The 23,486-nt window shown below is 41.2% G+C and overlaps 1 protein-coding gene across 2 annotated transcripts in view; it reads right to left on the bottom strand.

Moving 5' to 3' along the window:
- E2F7 (E2F transcription factor 7) overlaps positions 1-23,272 on the bottom strand; it is a 47,429-nt gene extending 24,157 nt beyond the window's left edge. For both annotated transcript variants that reach the window (XM_033953487.1, XM_033953488.1), the window contains exons 1-7: positions 23,181-23,272; positions 22,574-22,669; positions 19,912-20,193; positions 9,041-9,203; positions 7,582-7,866; positions 5,858-6,016; positions 1,351-1,488 (exon numbers count right to left, since the gene is read on the bottom strand). In XM_033953487.1, coding sequence (XP_033809378.1) covers positions 1,351-1,488; positions 5,858-6,016; positions 7,582-7,866; positions 9,041-9,203; positions 19,912-20,193; positions 22,574-22,669 — 1,123 coding nt within the window. In that variant the 5' untranslated portion in view covers positions 23,181-23,272. The remainder of the gene's footprint in view (positions 1-1,350; positions 1,489-5,857; positions 6,017-7,581; positions 7,867-9,040; positions 9,204-19,911; positions 20,194-22,573; positions 22,670-23,180) is intronic.
- Between the last annotated feature and the right edge of the window lie 214 nt (positions 23,273-23,486).

Raw genomic sequence — 23,486 nt, 5'->3', positions numbered from 1 at the left:
CAAAGTGCCGGTTAGAAGAAAAAATACAGTAAAAAACATTAAACTGACAGGGAAGCAACCCTGCAGACTGGCACTACCTCAGGATTTTTTTTTTCAGAACAGACTCCACAGGCTCTCGAAGCAATATGCCTTGCTTGATTTAGGGGACAAGGCTTACTGCTGAGGCTCCTCTAAAAAAATGTGGGGAGGTGGAGGAAGTGGGGGGAGGGACCCCGCTCGAGACCCGCCGGGTTTGACACCCCCGAGGTCGGACGGACCCCCAAACAGGGCCCGCCCAAGCTCTGTCCGGCCAAAAACAGGGACTAGAAACCCCCTAAACAAATTCCAACAGCCCTACCAAGGGAGATGGGTACAGATCACTCAACACCTGCTGGAGACTGAAAGAAGACTGATGTAAATAGAGAAGGGAGTATATTATATACTGTCCCACAGTTTTGTTTTCAGTCTCCACCTGCTGGTCATGATTGGATATATACCCATTCGTAAAGATTAACCTCTACTGGTCTGGAGAGTGCTAAAGAAGGGAAAATGCTTAAGAGTACTGGATTAGATTGAGAACTGCTCAGATGGCTGTCGATGGCCGGTATATAAAATGCAAAATAAACCTGGACACTTGAAAGTTAGAAGAATATGTACCACAGTAGAAGGATCACAGAAAAAATCTAGAGTGGATTCCTTCTGCATGTGGCTCACGACCATGGGGAGATAACCTGCTTGTCCAGAATGACAAAATAGTTTGCACTGGAAAACTATTACAGGCATCACGGAGGTAGAAAGGTGTTATGGACTATCCCGAGAATGATTAACCAATGTGGTAACAATATGTGCTTTTCAAGTTCTACAGCTCTCCACCTTTATGAGAACATCAAAAATTATTGGGACTTTGGGAAGAGAGAAAAAAAAATTAAGATCTCATACAACTTATTTAGACATGGTTATGTCTCCTCAAATTAAGTTTTGTATTTGACTAAATTGAAGGGTGTCACATATTTCTAACATTACATTTTCCCATATTTACATCGACCAGTGTGTAACATACTGTTAGCTGGGTTCAAGTGACAAAAGCCAAGAGTCTTCTGTATGCCATTTCTGAACTGGAAATCTAGTTTATACCACGTTTCATTTACAGAACAGTTTTTGTGCAATTTGGAATTCCACTAGGAATAATTATTCTTTAGTCTAACTTTTAAAGTACTTATTTTGTTGTTGATACGGATTTGTAGCTTTATACAGCAGCCAGATGGGCTTTCTGGCTCAATTGGTGGTATATCAAGTTTGAAGAGAAAATAGAACCCAATATTAGCTGCAGTTCGGTTCCCGAAATGTAGTGTGTGTTACATATCTGCTTACCGTCACGAATGTTGAAATCAACTGGTCCAATCCATTTGAATGCAGGCTTGCGTCCTCTCTCCTCTATTACGTGCACTTTCTTTATAAGCGCCAAGCTGGTCAGAACATTTGCTATATCATATAACCGCCGCACTTTTGCTAGAAAAGGACACAGGTAGGTTATGGGTGGAAAAAAAAAAAGTTACTCTTATATGGTAATCTTGACTATTAATCTTTGTTGAACATACTTTGACTTTGGTTCAATCACTATTTTTTTCATTGATTACTGTAATATTATATATCTGAATTGCTCAAAATCCTCATAACATAGCTTGCAAACATTACAAAATACAGTTTGATTGATTTTTGGATTGAGAAAGAGAGTGATAGAATTTCATCATATCTGCTGATGTTATACTGGCTTCCTGTAGAAACTAAGATATGGTTTAAGTTCTTTGTTTTTTTATGGAAAGGCACCAAGTTATATGGGCTTGTTAATTTGTTTGTCAAAAAAAGATGTACAATCTAAGAATATCATCCCCATTTTAATTTCAGGTGGTCAGAGTTAAAAAAAAATATGGGCCTCTTATGAAACCGTTTAGCACAGGTCACTGCGGTAACTGCCACGAAGCCCATAGGGATTTAAAGGGCTTTGGGGCCACTGCCCCGTGGTGTTGTGTAAAAAAAAATGAAAAAATAAAAGGGGGATATTTAGAATATTTAAGTCAACTTTTGCCTATTAAGCTGTTAAATCTTGCAAAAACTTTACCAGCTCAAGTTACTTCTCAGACCAATTATAAGGGTTTTAGAAAATTTTTAAAAATGTTTCTTTTTACCAAAATTTGTATTAAAAGCAAAATATATGCATTTTATAGTTTTTCAGATTTTAATTGTTATTCTGGACATTGTCTCCACTTTTGCTGATTGTAAACTAGGAGCTCTGTAAAACCAAAAGCCAAGAAAATTAATCTACTGGGGTTCTGTGCGTAATTTGAATTTTGTAGGCTAATAGGTCGATTCTTATCTCCTTTTGAAGGGTTGTGCCTGCAATCTTTGTTTGTCGATATGTGCCTTCCCCCCCCCCTTTTTTTTGCTTTCATTTTATGTTATAGTTAAATATAAAAATTGTTCTAGCAAGAGGGCTCTTATAGGTTGGAGAACTGTGTATGTTGTATTATTGCTTGCGGTTTGCTTAATAAACACATCTTGTTTAAACTTTAAGAAAATGCATCTACTGATCAATATTAAACTAAATTTATGCAAGTTGGTATTTTCTATTGCCTTGGAGCCAGGGTACTTTTACTATGAATGATAAGATATTATATTCATGTGGTATATTTTTTCTTGTATATGGAAGTGGGAGGGGGTGGGGGTTATATCTTTTTGTTGTACGATGTAGATTTTCAAGTGATATTATATTCTAATTGTTTGATATTTACTGTACACTTGTTGTGAATTATAAAATGAATAAAGAATTTTAAAAAAAATTAAAAAAAAATTACAATATCAGTTTAATGATAAAAGGAATTTTTACTTGGCTGGAGAAAAAACAGGGTATGAAATTTTAAGCACCCTTTATGACATGACAGCAGCATGATTCATGCAGTGGATGCATACAAGCTATTCCCATGAAGGAAACTGAACAGCCATCTAGGGTGGCAGCTTTGGGAGTGGTGGTTGAGGATGTAATAAAGGCACAAAGAGCAACACCAGTCAAATACAAATGTTTACAGTCACATGAATTAATAAAAGCATTAGTGTGCACTATATTCCTACCTATTTCTCAAAATTAAGAAAATTTAGCAAGTAAAACCTTCAAGTTCACAGGACTAGTCCAATACTATAAATTGTGTCTTAACAGATTTATACTGTATTGTAAGGACCAACAGTTCAGCAGGCTTTGCTTTTATGTATATATATTGTGTTCAATTCTGGAGACCACACTACCGAAAAGATGTGTTGAGAATTGAGTCGGTTCAGCGAATGGCTACCAGGATGGTTTTGGGGCTCGGGGAACTCACGTATGAAGAAAGGTTAAAAAGACTGCGGATGTACTCACTGGAGGAGCGAAGAGAGAGAGGGGACATGATTGAGACCTTTAAGTATATTACTGGGCGTATAGAGGTGAAAGATGATATCTTCAGTCTTACAGGGCCCTCAGTAACCAGAGGACACTCGCTGAAAATCAGGGGAGGGAAATTTCAGGGTGATGCGAGGAAGTACTTCTTCACTGAAAGGGTGGTAGATCATTGGAACGAGCTGCCTCAGAGGGTGATTGAGGCCAGCAGCGTGTTAGATTTCAAGAGAAAATGGGATATTCATGTGGGATCTCTAGGAGAGTAAGAATCGGGGAGTGGGTCATTGGTATGGGCAGACTCGATGGGCTATAGCCCTTTTCTGCCGTCAATTTCTATGTTTCTATGTTAATATATATATATGTATATGTGTATATATATATTACATTACATTAGTGACTTATATTCCGCCTTTACCTTGCAGTTCTAAGTGGATTACAGTATAAGACAGCTGGACATTTCCAGGAAGTTACAATTTAGGGGATGCTTACATAATAGATGCAAGGAATTACAATTTAGGGGACGTTTACATAGTAGATACAGGGGGAGTACTGTATAGGGAAGGTTTAATAGAGGAGGCAGAGGGGAGAAGTTGGGGAAGGGAGGAGAATTGAGGAATACTAGTAGGGAAGAAGAGTTTAGGGTTGGTTACTTGTTAGGGTCGGTTGGGAGGTTGTATAGTTTTTTTGAATAGTAGGGTTTTGATTTCTTTTCGGAATGATTTAAAGTCACTTGTAGTTGTCACTTGTAGATAACAAGTTGGAGATAAAGGGGTCCAGTTTCGCTGCCTGCGTCGCTAGGAGGCCGTCATACATCTTCTTTCGCTGAGTTCCCTTGAGCGGAGGATAGGCGAATAGGTTCTGGGTTCTTCTTATTCTGGATGTGCAGTTGAAATTTAGACGGTTGTTGAGATAGGTGGGTGCAGATCCGTTTATTGCTTTGTATAGCAGACAGTAAAATTTGAATTGGATTTAAGCACGTATTGGTAGCCAGTGTGAGTCAAGGTAGGCATTAGTGATGTAGTCGAATTTTTCGAGTGAGTAGATCAACCTGAGGGCTGTGTTTTGAATGGTCTGCAGTTAGTTTATCAAGTTTGTGAGGCATGGAAGATAGAGGATATTGCAATAGTCCACTAATCCTAGGACAAGGGATTGAACTATGATCCTGTAGTGGTCTTTTTCGAAGAATTTTCTTATTTTTCGGAGGTTGCGCATGGTGAAAAATGCTTTTTGAGTGGTTTTGTTGATTTGTATCTGCATTGTGCAGCATCTATCTATCGTCACTCCAAGAATTTTGAGAGAGGGCTGTATGGGGTATTTGGTGACGTTAATTGCTAATTCTGTTATGGATGGGGTTTTGTCTTTTTCGAGTAGTAGGAATTTTGTTTTGTCCGAGTTCAGTTTCAGTTTGTGTTTTAGCATCCATCCTTCCACTACTTCCAGTGTTGTTTTTAGCTTGCCTAAAGAAATGGGGTCTTGGGTGTTGAAGGGGAGGAGTATGGTTATATCGTCTGCGTAGCTGAAAGATGTTGCGTTTAGGGTATCTAGAGTGAAGCCAAGGGAGGATATGAAGAGATTGAAGAGCATTGGCGATAGTGGTGATCCTTGTGGGACTCCACAGGGATTAGACCAGGGTTCCGATTTATGGTCGTTTGACTTGACTCTGTAGGTTCTTGATTTTAAGAATCCTTGGAACCAATTGTACACTGCTCCTGAGATCCCTATGGCGTCCAGTATCTGGAGTAGTATGGTGTGGTCTACCAGGTCGAATGCTGCTGAGAGATCGAGTTGAATTGGTAACATTCTTCCTCCTTTACTAAGGTGCTGTCTGGCTGTGTCCAACAGCGTTGCTAATAATGTCTTTGTACTGTAGCTGGATTTGAATCTTCATTGAGAGGGGTGAAGTATGTTATAGTCTTCTAGGTAGTTGGTGAGGTATTGCGCTACCAGTCCTTCTATTAATTTAGCGTATAGTGGGATTGAGGCGATGGGTCTGTAATAAGAGGGGGTATCTATTGGGCTTTTGAGATCTTTCAGTAGAGAGGTGATTATAATCTCACCTAGTTCGAATGGGAATTGACCTTCCGTGAGTGTGAATGGAATCCATTGCATGAGGTTGGCTCTGAATTTAGGGGTAGCATTTGTAAGGAGGTATGAGGGACAATTGTTTAGGCTTAGTGGGGATGGGCGGACCCGCTATGCCTAAGGCCTAATTGCCGCGATAAGTGTAGCGGCCGCGTCTACTCTAACCCGATTCTGTAACCGGCGTCTGTAACATGGACGCTGGTTACAGAATCAGGGTTTAGTGTAGGCCTGATTCTGTATAGGACGCCTCTCCTGGGCCATCCTATACAGAATCCGGGCCTAGATATCTAGCAAATAAAACCCTTGCATTATATTTGATATGCAGTCATTTCAAAAAAGGTTGGTACCCAGCCAACTCATAATACTTACTTTTAAACTTGCTATGATCATCAGCATCCTGACTTTCTTCTATGAGAATTTTTGCAGCAATGTCAAGGGTAACTATCTTTGTTGTGGATACCAGAAAAAGCATAACAAACTTCTGGCTCATGATACGCAGTGATTTGTCCTTTCTACTGTTTGCAGATGCTGAGAGGAGAGAAAACAAAATAAGAAAAAAAAAAAAAAAAAAGAGAAAGATTACAAGTTTCATAAAAAAAATTATGTTTCTAAAATGATATGTTTTTCAGTGAAATTTGATTAATTATCATTGCAGACAAGAAAAATGACAATATAGCATCTGTACGGTCAAACTAAAATACTGGCCTCGTACAATAGGTGTTTAAAGGCCTACTTCCAATCTGCTATTTCTAAGAACAGGAGTGTGCAGTCTTCAAGCAATTTTGCAAGATTTTGTGGATTGCTGTAAGATTCTTGTCAAGCCTCAGCTCAGGTTCAGATTCAGGCATATATTCTACTGTTAAGCCGAATTCTAAAATGTGTAACCTAATTATTTGCTGAGGGTGAGTTCAACAAGTTCACCTTGGTAATGAAATTCACTGTAGTGGGTCACAAGGATTGGAATTATCAGCCATGATATTTTGAGAAGTTGCAGATCATCTGATTTTGCTTTTTTCTCATTTGCATTATTTTTCCACCAGATTATGTGGTACTTTATTACTCATTTTCCACAGATTAGAATAGCATGGTATAAATGACAGCTCAACTCTTCTTTTGCTTATGCTGCTATTATTAATTTAGAATAATCTACCTGTTCACATTAAGACTGACATCACTTAAGGCTTCGCAAAAATTTGAAAACTTTTTTATGACTTGTACTATTCATGGTATGATGATATTTTAATTGATTGCTTTTGCATTCTCCTGTAGATTTTATGGCTTCTTTGGATGCAAATTGCCTTGAACTTTTTTGGTATAGTGCGATTAATAAGTTGTGTATTAGATTACATAAAAATAAACATTTGGTGTCTTATGGCTTCTGTGCTGATACCACATTAAGGGTCCCTTTTACAAAAGCCACAGTAGCGATTCCTACAAGGCAAATGCAACAAGGCCCATTCAATTCCTATGGGCTACGTTGGGACTTGCTACTGTGGCTTTGTAAAATGGGCCCTAAATCCCCCACCACTAGTGTCAATAGAGGCAACTGAAACAGATGATGCATTGTATGCCATTTTTAAGTTGGATTTCTCAAAATGGTTTAAACCTTAATCTTTGGAAACTATAAGAATTCTTCTTTTCTATTCCTTGCACTTATGAGATTGAGAATTTTATTTGATGCTGGGGATAAGATTATGGTTAACAGTTAGTATTCTCTCTGGTAGATTAAATATTAAAAAAGTTTAGCCCTTCCAGTTTAAATCAATGTGAGCAGCAATTCATATGTGGCCTGTATTATTTCCTCAATTGGTGAATAAAGTTCAAATGTGGTTACATTGGTTTTTCAAGATGGCAGTTTCTTTGCCAAATACAGTAGCAATCATCTTTTTTTCAGTTAGGAAGTGAGCAGAGAAACCAGGACTAGGGCAATTTAAATCAAGCAACTATGTTTTGTTTTCCCCTTGCATAACAGAAATTTATAGAAGTTAACAATACCTATTAATTACACAAAAAGTGATTTTAAAAAATTGATCATTTTTAAAATCAATCAAGTATATATGTTTTCACACAAAGCAAGCAGAATATAATCTTACCAGATGAGCAATCTGTTTCTGAAAATTCTAGAAGTCTGCCCTGGGCATCCAGGAAGCCATCCCTTTTTCGATCTCCAGACCTGTATTCCAGGTCTTGTTCTTTGTGCTGAAAGTAGACCATCTGCTCATCATATTTTTGGCTCTCCCCTATCTGCTGCAAGTTTTTCAGCGTTTGGTTCAGGTTGCGTTTTCCGTGCCAGCAATACTGATTTTTGGCCACACGGCTTACCAGATGCAGAGACTCCAACACATTCACAATGTCATATATCCGCCTCCGTTCAACTCCTGGTTGAAATAAACACACAGGAAAAAAATTAATATTTTCTTATGTTTCACAGAAAGAACAGAAGTCTAAATGTTTTAATTTGCCACAATTTCAGGCAGTAAGGCACAAATACGAACGATTAATCAAACCCCTTAAAGGATTTCATTCAAGAGCTACCTCTGGGGAAATTCTGCCCAAGAAAATTACAAATAAAGTGTGCAGAAGTCCCCTCCAGGCATGAAATACTCTGCCCCCCTCCCGCCAGTTTCCCCCATACTCCTCCCCCATTCTTATGGCATGCACGCACCCTCCCCTCATCCATTTTTTCTTCCAGCCCTTCTACCTACATATCAGCCTCCACCCCCCGCATACAAAATCTGCTTCATCTTGGTAAGAGGAGGAACTGTGCACCAGGGACTAAAGCAGCAAGGAGGAAGCAGTCTGACTTGCGGATGTGGAGCTCCTCTTCTTGCCATGCTAGAGCAGCAAGTGTGCAGGGAGGGAGAGAGGCAGCAGGAGAGCAGACTGCATAGAATTTTGCATGAGAAAAAAATAATTCTGCCTAAGTTCTGCACTGCACAGTAGCACAGAATTCATCCAGGAGTAAAGAGACATTCTAACAAAACGTTAGTACATCCATAATTCCAGTATAAGTCAAATATCTGCTTCAGATGATCAATTTTCTCACAGATGTACAGCAAGTAAGCAAAGGGCAATGAAGTCTAGAGTACAAAGGGAAAAAAATAGTTCAAATCCTTCTCTGGCAAATTTCCTCACAGTTGATAACTGTTTCCTCTAACATCTTGAATGCAGCATTTCCTCTCTCCTGTACCTGGCTGGTATTCCCCACATAACTGAGTAGCTGTTTCTATGGCAACCTTTTCCCAGGTTTAAATCCTATACGACCTCCAAATGAGATTTTTATGGAGAGTTAGCAAATATTGCCTAAAGCAGTAAACAGCATTGAGATAATCAATAACAATGATAAGTGAAAATATTTCAGTTTTCACTCTTGACCTTTTACAGCAAACTGGTATAATAGTTTACCATTTTTCTTTAAGAAGCAGAGTAATTTTTAATGGTTATACTATCCCTAAAATATGGTGAATAGCTACACATACCAAATCATGCCATTAATACTCTGCTTTTTAGCATGGAACCCCTCGTACAGGCAGTTGCTCCAAATATACCTACCAAGACTTGTGACCACTTCATCCAAAGAAATGGTAGTTTTTTCTGTCGATATGGGATAACTTTGATAGCGAGCTAGAAACTTCTGACAGAGCAACCCCAAACTCTTCTGTTTTCTGCTTGGTCGCTTTTCAAATTCATCCACTGTTCCATCATCAACATCAAACTGTCCAGAGAAATTAGGAAAGAAAGAGACCTATCATTTTGCAGAACCATTCTGGATGCATGCAACTGGAGCCCAGACCCAACAAGATGATCACACCTCGGGGGTTGGGGGGAGCATATGTATCTTTAGCTAGCTGTGAACATAGTTAATACACCCGGGGTCCTTCTCTGCAAGGTTTCTCATTGATTCCATAAAGAAACTGCTTTGAACACAAAAAGGACGGCATTTTCTCCTTTGCTAATGACTTTATAGAGTTTCAGGTTCTGAAAGCGGTGATTATTAATGTGAGACAAGAAGAGTTTTGTTAAACATACTCTTCCCTTCATGCATTTATCAAGTGTTGGGTAAGTTCTCTCTTTCTCCAACTTTCCTGAGATGTGCTGGAACTTAGAGGGAAAGGGCCCCTGGGACAATAAGGACAACACAGCTATCAAATTTTATAAATTTGTTAAATTTTGGCTGCTGAGGCTGCTCTAGCACACTCTGGAGGATTTCAACATCCATGATGACCTTCCAGATATTGAGAGTGCCCAGCGGCTGCTTCTCTGAGTTGACTGCTTTGGATTTTGAGCACTCTATGAATGTTCCTATGCACCTGATAAGCCGTGGGCTAGATTTACTCAAGTTTCAACATTTTCTAAACATTTAAGTGTTTTGGATAGGTCACTTTGTGGTCCAATATATGGTGCACTGCAGGTCCTGGTTGATGGACTGTGCAATCCTATTCAATTAAATTATAGCAGAATATTTGTTAACTGATTTTCTGTCTAAACTCACTAAGGTCTTTATGTGCTCTTATGAGGACCTCATAACAGGAACTGTAATTCTTAAAGTGAAGGTTTGTCTAATAAGACAACTACAGTCATCCCCATATTATGGAATGACCTGTATGCTTTTTAAAAACATAACTGTCTTCTAGAGCAGTGTTTTTCAACCTTTTTTGGGCAAAGGCACACTTGTTTCATGAAAAAAATCACGAGGCACACCACCATTAGAAAATGTTAAAAAATTTAACTCTGTGCCTATATTGACTATATATAAAGTAATTCTCTTGAATAGGAATCAAATAAACACAAAGAAAGTATTTTATAATTACTTTATTATGAAATATTAAGTAAATAGAATAGTGAAAAATTATAAAATACTTTATTCAGTGCGAAACCTGGGCCTGTTTGGCTGAACACAAAGCTGATATTCTGGCTGGAATCGAAGAAAGACACACACGTAGCTCTTCGTCAACAGCTCTCAGTCTCTCTTGTATTTGGTTTTTATAGCATACAAAAATAGACAAATATACCCTCCATCCTTTTTATTAAACCACAATAGCAGTTTTTAGCGCAGGGAGCTGCGCTGAATGCCCAGCGCTGCTCTTGACGCTCATAGGCTCCCTGCGCTAAAAACCACTATTGCGGTTTAGTAAAAGGTGACCATATTGTAAAATATAGACAGCAGATATAAATTCAGAACTGTGCATAGTAAGTGAAGGGAAGTTTTCATCTCTGGGAATTTACCCAGTTAACTATTAAGTTATTTGGGCAAATTCCTTGAAAACTGTGGTAATACTGCCTCCACTTTGCTAAATTTAAAATAAAATCATTTTTCCTACCTTGTCTGGTGATTTCTGGTTGCACTTTCTTCTTCTGACTGTGCATCCAATCTTTCTTCCCTTCTATCAGCCTGTATGCTTTCTCTCCTCCACACCTCATTCCCTCCCCCAACTTTTTCTTCCTCTCTCCCTGACCTTTCTTTCTTTTTTTCTGTTTCTCTTCTTTCCTTCTGTTTCCCTGCCTGCCCCCTTTCTTTCTTTCTCCCTGCCATTCCCCAAGCCACTGCCGCTGCCATCGGGGAACAGGACCCACCAATGGATAACAGGCCCCCAAAGCCGACGCCGACGCATGCTCTCCCTGATGTCAATTCTGCAATCGGAGAGGAAGTTCCGCCCAGCCAGGCAGCGATTGGCTGGCCCGAACTTCCTCTCCGACTGCAGAATTGACGTCGGGGAGAAGAAGACTTATCGGCTCGATAGATTAGATCGCCAAGACAAAGTGAGTCCTGGGTGATCGACTCACTTTGCCTTGGCGAGCTACTGGCGCCCCTGCCTCGGGCCCCCTGTCAGCTCCGGGCCCCTGAATGCAGGACTGGTAGTACTGCCCTGATGGCGGCCCTGCGGCACACCAGGCAACATCTCGCGGCACACTAGTGTGCCGCGGAACAGCGGTTGAAAAACACTGTTCTAGAGAGATTATTCTTGAAAGCCCATCTCAATTATGATATCATGGGCTCCTTTTACTAAGCAGCGATAGCGTTTTTAGCACACGCTGATTTGCCGCATGTGCTAGACCTTAACACCAGCACTGAGCTGGCGTTAGTTCTAGCTGCGTAGCACAGGTTTAGCATGCGCTAAAATCCTCCGTGCGCTAAAAACGCTATTGCAGCTTAGTAAAAGGAGCCCCAGTTTCTTGACCACATTATTTATCAAGCAACTATAATCAAGCAAAAATGTATGCCTGTATCAAAGGCCAACTGAATTTTGGTTTTGGTGCCAAAACTGCTGAAAATCCTTTCTGAAAACAAACATAGAAAATGATGGCAGATAAAGGCCTTATGACCCATCCATATCACCTGCCATTTCCTCCTACCCTAAGAGATCCTACATGCCTGTCCCATGCTTTCTTGAATTCAGATACAGTGTTTGTCTCTACCACATCCACCAAGAGTTTATTCCATGCATCTACCACCCTGTTCTCAGTGGAAACTGAACATCTGTTGTTTCCTCCCCTCCAAAAGGCCAATCTTACTATCCCTGATGGTCTAGGGCAGGGGTGCCCACACTTTATGAGCTTGCGAGCTACTTTTATAATGACTAAGTCAAAATGATCTACCAACAATAAAATAAAAAAAAAAACCACAAAGCACACTGAAAGGCAGAGAAAATGTTAATTATTCATATTCCGGGTTTTTTCAAAGAGGTCACGGCAGATGACTCTATGCAATGTCACCTCAGTAACAAAATACAAAAATAGACAAATACACCCCCTCCCTTTTTACTAAACCACAATAGTAGGTTTTAGCACAGGGAGTTACGCTGAATGCCTCGTGCTGCTCTCAATGCTCATAGGCTCCCTGCGCTAAAAAATGCTATTGCGGTTTAGTAAAAGGAGCCATAGTGCAAAATATAGACAGCAGATATAAATTCTCAAAACCGACACATTTTGATCACTAAATTGAAAATAAAATCATTTTTCCTACCTTTGCTGTTTGGTGATTTCATGAGTCTCTGGTTGCACTTTCTTCTTCTGACTGTGCATCCAATCTTTCTTCCTTTCTTTCAGCCTCCTGTATGTTTCCTCTCCTCCAGACCTCATTCTCTCCCCCAACTTTTTCTTTCTGTCTCCCTGTTCCCCCTTCTTTCTGTCTCCCTGTCTGCCCCCTTTCTTTCTTTCTCTGTGCCCTCCTCCAAGCCACTCGGTTTGCTGCCACCGCCATCGGGGAACAGCCCCCAAGCCACCGCCGTCCCAAGCTTTCCCTGCAGAAGCGTTGCGCTGACCAGCATTCCGCTCCCTGACGTCAATTCTGATGTAGGAGAGGAAGTTCCGGGCCAACAAGGCATTTCTCCTCATTCCATCCAGCCTGAGCCCCATCTCTCCTTGATCCAGCATTTCCCTTCTGTGTCTGTCAGAATTACCATTCCACCTATTTTCCAGCATCACCCTTCTTTGTGTCCATCTCACCTATATCCTTATCTCACCACTTTTTCAGAATCTTCATTTGTCTCTTTCCTTGTCTTTACCCCATGTTCACTATTTGCCCTTTCAATGTCTTTATCTCCCCCCCCACACACTTTTTCAGCATTACTTCTATGTCTCTATTTCACCTCCTCTTCATGTCCCCTCTGTATCTCTATCCTTATTCAGTAGGTCCTGCTTACTCTTTCTCTTTTTTGTGTCACTATCTCCATTTTCAGCTTTCCCCCCTTTTCCTTTGTTAATGCACCCTGTAGCCAGAATCTTTCCACCCTCCCTCCACTCCAGCCCAGCCCAGTATGAAATATTTCCTTTTGTTTCCCTTCCCTCTCTCTTTCTCTCTCTCTTCTGCTCCCTCACCCACGAGTCCTGCATCTGGCCCTCTCCCTTCTACCTGCACCTGGCAAAACCCCCCTGCTCCGCGGCTCTCTTAAGCAACTCGTCAGCAGCGGTGATCAAGACAAACTGCCGACATCGAGGCCTTCCCTCTATGAGTCCCGCCTTTGTGGAAAAAGGAAGTTGAAACAAGCGGGACTCGCAGAGGGTAGGCCCCGACGTCAGAAGCTTGTGTCGATCGCTGCTGCTGAGTTGCCGAAGAGAGCCGCGGAGCAGGGGGTGTGGCCGGAAGCAGGTAGAAGGGAGAGGGCTGCTGGAAGAGGTAGAAGTTCCGGAGTATGACACCGACCCGGGCCAGGATGATTTCTTTTTCAGGCTGTTGCTGTTGCTGCCGCCGCCACGCCACCACGCCCCCTTCCCCCCCACCCGAAATGACAAAAACAGCCTAATGCCCGGCGTCGGCGTCTTTGATGTCGGGGAGAGGAAGGCTGATAGGCCCGGTAGATCGGGACGGCAACACGAGTCTATCACAGAGCCCGGGATGGGCTCTGCGATCGACTTACGTTGCCTTCCTGAGCTACTGGTCGATCGCGATCGATGCGTTGGGCACCCCTGGTCTAGGGGTATTGTTGAGGGCAGGAGCAATTTCAGTACACCTGGCCATTTCAGCTTTGCTCTTAAAACAGCTGTAAGGTAGAGCCGCTTGTTGCGGTGGTGGTGGGGTGGAGGGAAAGAGGGGCTACTCTTTATATTTTTTGTACTGTGATTGCAAGTAATGCAGTCATGATATTGCACATTAGTTTATATGGTACAGTGATTCAAATAAATACTTTTGATAATTTTAGGAGGAGTTTAAGTCAGTAAATTTGGGGAATTAGGAATCAGTGACATCATCATAAACTTCAATGAGGCTAAGTGTGGCAAACAGTGGTTTAGAGTTTCAGTTTGTATTAACCGCAGGCTGTGTGTGAAGGTTATTTTGCTTGGAAGTAAAATACAGTCTTTCATTATTTTAAAATTATAATCTGCTATGAATTTAGCAGACGGATGCAAACTGCAAGCTCTTATTGGTTCACATTCACACATCCAACCTTAAGTTTAACTTTTTAGTTTTAGTTTTGGCCAAAATTGTGGTGGAGGTGGGGGAAGCAGTTTTGATTGGCCTCTAGTATATATTTCCAAAGAATAAATTAAATTAGCATATGAAGTCCATATAACTTTGGTGGTTCACGAGCTGTCTACTATTGCTTTCTCTTCCCTGCCATCTGCACAAGTCAGATTATTAAACAGCACATCCAAGATTCATTCAGCTGTGCCTGATGCACTGTTGATAAGAGGTGTCGGTTAATGAGATAAGAGTCCAGATTAGAACAATGTCTTGGGTTGTTTCCAATACTCTTTTGCGGTTATGAATATTTCTTCTCCAGTATCTCATGCCCTCTTGATCCTCAGTCCAATGAGTCAGCTGAGTGTGCTTTGGTACCCATTTGTTGTCTAATGAACCTCTCTTTTCTTCTTGATAATTGCCATTACTGCAGAAGCTCTTGTTGAATTTACATTATGTGACATGCTATTTTTGAACAGGTTACATTTACCCCCTCCCAAAAAAACAAACAAACAAACAAAAAAAACCTCAACCCAACTGACTGAAGCTTTTTTTTTTTTACACTCAAAACTGCTTAGGAGTTACTTTTGACAATAAATTTTCTTATCATTTTCACATTAGCACAGTTGTTCAGAAATGCTTCTATCGACTCAGAATGATACGTTCCCTTGCTAAGTTACTTGAACCGGCCTCCTTGAACACATTGATCCACTCTCTAGTAATCTTTTGTATAGACTACTGCAATGCCCTGTATAAGGGCATTACTAAAAAGGAAATTAGACGGCTTCAGATTGTACAAAACACAGCTATTAAAATCATTTGTGGCGCAAAGAAATACGATCACGTTTTACCCCTTTTGATTAGCGCACATTGGTTACCAGTTGAACACAGAATCAGTTATAAAATTCTACTTTTAACATTCACAACAAAATCAACCAACCAACCAGATTTTATCAACAGACTTAATTCCCTATAATACATTAAATTCTCTTTGTTCAACGTCTCAGAATCTTCTCGTTATACCTTTTTTAAATTGATTAATACGTTGCGCTCCAATAATTTTGCCATCACTGCCTCTACTCTCTGGAATTCGCTGCCTAACCACTTGCGTGGTGAATCCGATTTAAAACGATTTAAAGTAAAACTAAAAACATTCTTGTTCCAGGACGCCTTTGGATAACAACTGTCCTTTTAAGGACAAAATTAAAGCAAACTGTTACTTTTTACCCTAACCTATTGTACTTTCATTTTATGTTGCACTTTTCTATAACGATTGTAGTTCTTCCCCACTTTCCTATTGTTTGAAGTAGGTCCAAACGTTTTATCTGTGCTTTATTATGACACTTGGATTTTATCCAGTATACCTTGTTTTAATATGTGTTTACGTTTTAATATGTTTTTATGTAATTTTATATTGTACACCACTTTAAAAACCTGATTAAGCGGTTTAAAAAAATCTTTTAATAAACTTGAAACTAGATTGTTACCGGCTAGGATTTTTGAGGAGGAGGGGGGGCGGGAGAGCGAGCTTCAGTTCTAAAACAAAACAAAAACTATCACTGATCTAGGACTTTTGAATCAAAGTGCTTCTGTCTAGATTTTGCTGCCACCTTTTATACTGGACCATAACATTCCACCACCTATGATACTGGTGTTAGGGAGCAGGATCCCTCAATGGTTTCAAAGTTTTCGTTCTGGCCTTTTCCAGGTTGTATCATGGAAAGAGATAACCTGCTTGCTTTTCTTCATTTTGGGCAGTTCTGGAAGGGGCCATTGTGTCTTCAGCTTATACTACCTTCAATCTTTGAGTTTGTCAGATGTTTTTGTTTTCATTGTAAGTTTTGTGAGAATGATCTTCAAGTTTATTTTTTCTCAGTTTGAAGATCTCCGACTTTCTTCATTAAGGTGGCAATTTCCTTCCAAATGACATGTAATAAAGTTGGCTTTTACTCAAAGAATTTCAATTTTAGAGGTGTTGAGTAGAGCAGTGGTTCCCAACCCTGTCCTAGAGGACCACCAGGCCAATCGGGTTTTCAGGCTAGCCCTAATGAAAATGCATGAAAGAGATTTGCAAATAATGGAAGTGACAGGCTTGCAAATCTGCTCCATGCATATTCATTAGGGCTAGCCGGAAAACCCGATTGGCCTGGTGGTCCTCCAGGACAGGGTTGGGAACCACTGGAGTAGAGCACCTCTCACCTTTGTTGATCTTCAACTTAATTTAAATGAGATTCCACATTCTTAAGCTTTGTGCATGTTTAGGCTTTTTTTTTAAGATTCTACCTTAAAATAAGAAGTGGCACAGTGATGACTATAGAAGAGCTTGCAATACTTCGACAATGTCCACTTAAGTCTTTTCATCTTCGGTTTTCTCAAATATCAATTATTGGTAACTCGCTCTTGCTGGAATTGCTGAAGAATTAACATAGTTTACCACTCTTGTAATATAGTAACATAGTAATATAGTAGATAACAGCAGATAAAGACCTGAATGGTCCATCCAGTCTGCCCAACCTGATTCAATTTAAATTTACATTTTTTCTTCTTAGATATTTCTGGGCAAGAATCCAAAGCTCTACTCGGTACTGTGCTTGGGTTCCCACTGCCGAAATCTCCATCAAAACCTACTCCAGCCCGTCTACACCCTCCAAGCCATTGAAGCCCTCTCCAGCCCATCCTCCCCCAAATGACCATATACAGACCGTGCAAGTCTGCCCAGTACTGGCCTTAGTTCAATATTTAATATTATTTTCTAATTCTAGATCCTCTGTGTTTATCCCACACTTCTTTGAACTCCATCATCGTTTTTTTCTCCACCATCTCTCTCGGGAGCGCATTCCAGGCATCCACCACCCTCTCCGTAAAGTAGAATTTCCTAACATTGCTCTTGAATCTACCACCCCTCAACCTCAAATTATGTCCTCTGGTTTTACCATTTTCCTTTCTCTGGAAAAGATTTTGTTCTACATTAATACCCTTCAAGTATTTGAACGTCCAAATCATATCCCTCCTGTCCCTCCTTTCCTCTAGGGTGGTGGTCTCAAACTTGCGGCCCCCCAGGTACTATTTTGAGGCCCTCGGTATGTTTATCGTAATCACAAAAGTAAAATAAAACATTTTCTTGATCATATGTCTCTTTAGCTATAAATGACAATATTATTATTAAGACTTAGCCAAAAGGAAAGATTTATAAACTATAAAGAGTTTTACCTCATGCAAAATTGTTATTTCTTTAATAAGACATTAACTATTTTTTCTGCGGCCCTCCATGTACCTACAAATACAAAATGTGGCCCTGCAAAGGGTTTGAGTTTGAGACCACTGCTCTAGGGTATACATATTCAGGGCTTCCAGTCTCTCCTCATACATCTTCTGGTGCAAGCTTCCTATCATTTTGGTCGCCCTCTTCTGGACTGCTTCAAGTCTCCTTATGTCCTTCGCCAGAAACGGTCTCCAAAACTGAACACAATACTCCAAGTGGGGCCTCACCAATGACCTGTACAGGGGCATCAACACCTTCTTCTCTCTACTGGCTACGCCTCTCTTTATACAGCCCAGCATCCTTCTGGCAGCAGCCACCGCCTTGTCACAGTTTTTTTGCCTTTAGATCTACGGACACTATCACCCCAAGGTCCCTCTTCCCGTCCGTGCATATCAGCTTCTCACCTCCCAGCATATACAGTTCCTTCCGATTATTAATCCCCAAATGCATTACTCTGCATTTCTTTGCATTGAATTTTAGTTGCCAGGCATTAGACCATTCCTCTAACTTTTGCAGATCCTTTTTCATATTTTCCACACCCTCTTCGGTGTCTACTCTGTTACAAATCTTGGTATCATCTGCAAAAAGGCACACTTTTCCTTCTAACCCTTCAGCAATGCTGCTGTTCATTTAATTTCATGCTATTCTTTCCTTGAATGTGTATCCCCATGTTGGTTAATGTTCATTAGCTTCTTCTCCCATTTAAGACCTTGATCAATGTTCCTTTTGGCCCCTGTCTGGGGCTGAGCCTGGGTATTTTGACTAACAAGTTTCATTTCTATGTACAGATTTCTACTGTTCATCAGGTGCCGATATAATTTGGTGCACTCTTCCCTAAAGATTATGGGATGATTTGTACAATGAATTAAGACTTTTTAAAATTTATTTATTATGCTACCATTTTTCATGGACCACTATAGCTGAAGAACTGCAGCTGTAAGAGGATTATTTATGTTTTTGAAAGTTGCTGAAGTTTTGCCTACTTAAGCTTTTAATTTTAACAACGACTTCTGTGTTGGGAAGAAAAAAAGGAGCAGAAACCATAAACAAATTATTAGACTGGATAGGCCTTATTTGTTATCAACTGTCTTGACCAACTTATTCTGCTTTATCCTATAATTCTATTTATTACCGGGATGTTTTATCTATGCTTGTGTACTTTTTTCTATTTGTTGTATAAATCGCCTTCAGTTACAGTTAAATTTAAGTTAGAATAAATAAGGATCTTGGAGTACTGGAACTGTTCCATAATTCCATTTTAGGGAGAAGAGAGGAAGTGAGTGATATAAGAGGTCAGTCTAATGGAGAAGTCAGTATGATTCAAAAGATAAGACATTTGGGAATCACACTTCTGGAGCCTTTTCCCAGCTAACAAAGAAGATGGAGGACTTCTAAAGAATAGAAAATGAGGATCCAGAGTTCATTCCTTCAGGCTAAAGACTCCAAATTAGCCTGGATATTGGTCAATTCTGAATTGTTCTGATCTGTTGGATTTTATTTCTTCAAGAATTCTTCTGTAAAGCAATTTGAACAATCCAAATTTGTTTGCCTAGGCTCCAACTTTGTTTCAATGCTAGGTTGGCCCTACTGCACAGGTGTCAAAGTCAGTCCTCGAGGGCCGCAATCCAGTCAGGTTTTCCCAAATAAATATGCATGAAATCTATTAGCATACAATAAAAGCAGTGCATGCAAACAGATCTCATGCATATTTATTGGGGACATCCTGAAAACCTGGCAGGATTGTGGGCCTCGAGGACCGACTTTGACACCCCTGCCCTACTGCATGCATTTCTGATTTCCCAGTTGTATTCTTGATTCTCTTACGGAATTGCAAGTTCCTGCATGCAATGCAAAGGGATATATGTCAGACTGTATTAACCCCCTGTTGGGTGAAATCTGGAGCCATTTGGCATTCCTGTGTTTTCCTGGATTTTTTTTTGCTTTATGATATGCTATGCAGCTCAGGAAGTAGTATTGGCGAGATCCACAGAATCAATGTCCTGGAAGAATGCTTCCTCCAGCAGTACAGGGTATGTGATAGATGCCTACACAACTATCCAAGCCAAGTGCCACAGAAATAAACATATCAATACAGGGAGTTAACAATAGTCATCACATGTCATATGGAAACAATAAAAGATGTCCTGGTTTAGAACATCTCATGCAAAGTGGCATTATTAATACATCACTAAGACATTCCCTGCACCAGCATTTGTAAGCTGAAGTGAACAAATAATACTGTCACTGAACTGTTTGCTGTACCTGTAGTGCATCACATATGCCATCTTCCAACTTGTTGTTTTCAATGGGTCTGAAGAGCTCTTTCTTTTTCTCCCGGTCACGGATGTCAGGACTAGCAGCACTAATAAGCATCTTCAGGTTAGCAGTGGGAGTCCATGGGTCAGCCTGTGACCTATCGGCTAGTTTAACCGGTGTAATAGGATTCTTCTCCGGCGTGCAGACTCTCTGTTTTGATAAATCCATTGGCTCATTTTTCAGTGGTGTCTTTGGGGTTGTTCTTGATCGATCCACAAATATATTTTCCTATTTAAAACAAAGGAATTTAAACCCTGATTTTAAAAATCTTTGCCCTTTCATTCAACTTCATATTAACCTCATTAGTCATATTTCTACTTGAGCTCTTAAGTAAGGAATCAGTTTTTCCTTTTCTGCAATTACTAACACTAGTGACATCTCTGCTTCATAGGCCAACAACTAAAGGTTAAAAGGACCCAATACACATTCATATAATAGAGAAACCCAAACAAAATATAGTTACAGAAGTAAACAGGATACACTGCCTGTGCTATAAATTAGAGAATATATGGACTCTGGGCCCAATAGCCAAGGTTTAGAATACCTTTGTAAATAGCTCCTACTCACCCCATTCTATTGTCATGTGCTACAACTGGACATTTTAGTTACAAAAATATGGCACACATTCGAGATAATTTGAACTTAAGTGCATTACCATGTGGACATTCTGGCAGACTTCTGATTTGTGGATTTAAAAGGCTTGATAAAAATAGCCTACTGGATGCTTTGAGGGGGTTACAAAAATGTTGATCATGGAGAATATTTTCTTACAAGAAAGTGGAATATCTTCAGTTGTACACAGAAATGTCAGGAGTACTATATACTGTTGACGTTTTGAGTTCTGTCTCCACTAACAATAAGGCTCTCTTTTACTAAGCAGCAGTCCGGAGTGCTACATGCTCCGACTCTCATAGAAATTCTATGAGCATTGGAGCAGCATGGGAGCACAGTAGAAACCTCTGCCGCAGCTTAGTAAAAAGGAGGGGCGGGGGGTAAATCTCAGTGGAACAAAATTCATAAATGCAAAGAAGTCCTGTTATCAATCTGCAGTAAAAATTGGCTTTGGCATGCAGGAAAAACCTGTATAAGGGCGTGTTAAGGCCATTTTTACCACAACACAAAAAATGGCAGATTTTCTACTTGTTCCATTGATGGCCAGTAGTGTATAGCCATTAAATATTGTTAGTGCATGAGCAGTTATTGACATCTATTTTGTAGGCAGTAAGGACTCATGTGTAGAAAAGAACACTCTCATCCTCCCAAACACACCTCCTCCAAGAAAAAAAGTTTTAACATTTTTAGTTTGCAAGGTACTGATTTAAGATACTGAAATGCAGCTCACCAGTTAGTTCAGCTATACTGTGGCTTTTGCATTGTAGTGTAGGGGTAAATTCACAGATTAAGCATGTTCCATATTTACTCACAAATAACATTGGGGTGCTTTTATTAAGCTTAACAAAGGATCCCACGTTATTTGTGAATTTACCCCTACACTACCTTGCAAAAGCCACAGTAGAGCTTAAGTAACTGGTGAGCTGCATTTCAGCATCTTAAATCAGTACCTTGCCTAGATTTTATTTTGATAATAATAGCTTTTTAGAATCAATCTGGAAGAACAGGCTATGACAATAAGCAGAGATAAAGCAGAGAAGCCTTTATCTGCTTGCTGAACTGTGCATATTTTGGCCCAGATTCTATAAATGGCACCTAAGGACAGGAGCCTAGATCGACATACCTAGCTAATCATCTAAACGCCTAACATTTAATCGATGCCTCATAATTGGCTTAAATGTAAAATGAAATTGTGTGGTAGGTGCCTAGTCCAGAAAGTAGATATGCTTTGCATGTATGCACTTAAAGTGGACTTAGGTGATGGTATTTAGGCCTGAGAGCCCTGGCATAAATAGGGTGCTCCTAAGGTTAGGTACATGGGCTTGTTGTGCCACTGGGGCTTGCGTGCATCTGAGAAGCTGAAAGCTACGCCGTCGGTAGTTTGTTTGATGCGACATCAAATTTATATACTACGCAGAAGAAAGGCCTGGAAATCTACTTCTGTATTCTGCCACGAAAACTTGATGATGTTCATTAAGTTGCTAGGCCTCAAACACGAGTCTAACAAGGTTAGGATACCTACTAGCGCCTCTAAGTGTAATTCTAAAAATGGTGCCTAACTTAGGATTGGCATACACTAAGTCTTTGAGCAGTGACGTAGAGAGGGTGAGAGGCACCAACCCGCCCTCTTCTCCCCCCCCTTCCCACACCCCACAGTACCTCTAACATTCCCAACCTGCTGTTCACGCCAGCGTCGGCTCTTCTCCCGACATCACTTTCTCAGCGTGGGTCCAGGAAGTTTCGACGCTGGCATGAGCAGCGGGTAGGGAGAGGGTTGCTGCTCGCGCTGGGAATGTTAAAGAGGTACCATGGGAGTGGGAAGGGGTACAGGTGGTAGTTGGGGGGGCAGGGAAGGAGTGAGGGGGGCACCCCCACCAAGACCCCCCTTTCTATACCACCGTCTTTGGGCCCAATTTACTTAAGGGTATTATTTTCCTAGTTGGAGTCTATAGCAATAAAACACGTCTGCCCCCTCCCCAGCCAAGTTCAGACTCACCTTTTGTGCACGTCTCCCGTCCTCAGCTTCGATCCCCATCTTCGGCCTTCGTGTACCGATCAGATCCTTCAAAGTTAAGCAACTGGTGACCTCCATCTGCAGATTAAAACAGCGTTTTGTTTTAAGCGACCCAGAACCATTACATCCGAACCCCCCCCCCCAAAGGCCAACCTGTTTAACGAGTTATACGACGTGAATTTTATTTTATTTTTTTACCAAAGCAGCAGAAACGTCAAAGAGAGAGAATTTTACAAGCAGAGCTGCCAAAGCGCCCCAAAGTGTAAAAATCACAGTTTTGATTGGGGGGAGGGAAGGGAGGGGACCGTCCGGGGTCAGTTAGTTTTGGCGCAAAGGAGGGAATCCGGCTTTTCCGCGCCCCTCACCTACCCGAGCCGAGAACTTCGCGCTTTAGCGGCCACTTGAAATAAACAAATAATAATAATATTAATATAAAAAACCCGACCAAACTGTAAAATAAAAACATTATTCCGAGCACCAGAGCGAGGGGGGAGGGAGGCAACGCAGCCCAGGTTTCAAGGGGGAAGGATTTTTTCCCCGACCCCCCCTCGCTCGGTAGAAACGAGGAGGAGGCGGGAGCGGCACTCACCTCAGCTCGCGCCACAGCCCCGACCCTGACTGGAGGCGCCCGAGCCCCGCCGGCCGCTTTCCCAACCGACCCCGCTCAAGCTTCCCCTCTCTGGCGCCTCCACGCCCCCCGCCGGCCTCGGCGGCCAATCGGCGGCGGCCGCGCGACCCGCCCTCCTCCCAGGCTCCACCCCCCTCCTCCCTCGCGCCCGGCTTTTGGCGCTAGACTCGGCGCGTTCCGTGCCCGCCTGTACCTGCGGCACCTGGGGAGCGAGGCCCCGGGGGGAGGGGCCGGGGCCGCCGCCGTCCGCCTCTCCTTTCCCGCTTC

The sequence above is a fragment of the Geotrypetes seraphini genome, chromosome 7 (assembly GCF_902459505.1).
Source record: "Geotrypetes seraphini chromosome 7, aGeoSer1.1, whole genome shotgun sequence".
Lineage (NCBI taxonomy): Eukaryota > Metazoa > Chordata > Amphibia > Gymnophiona > Dermophiidae > Geotrypetes > Geotrypetes seraphini.
This window is presented reverse-complemented; position numbering and strand designations above follow the sequence as displayed.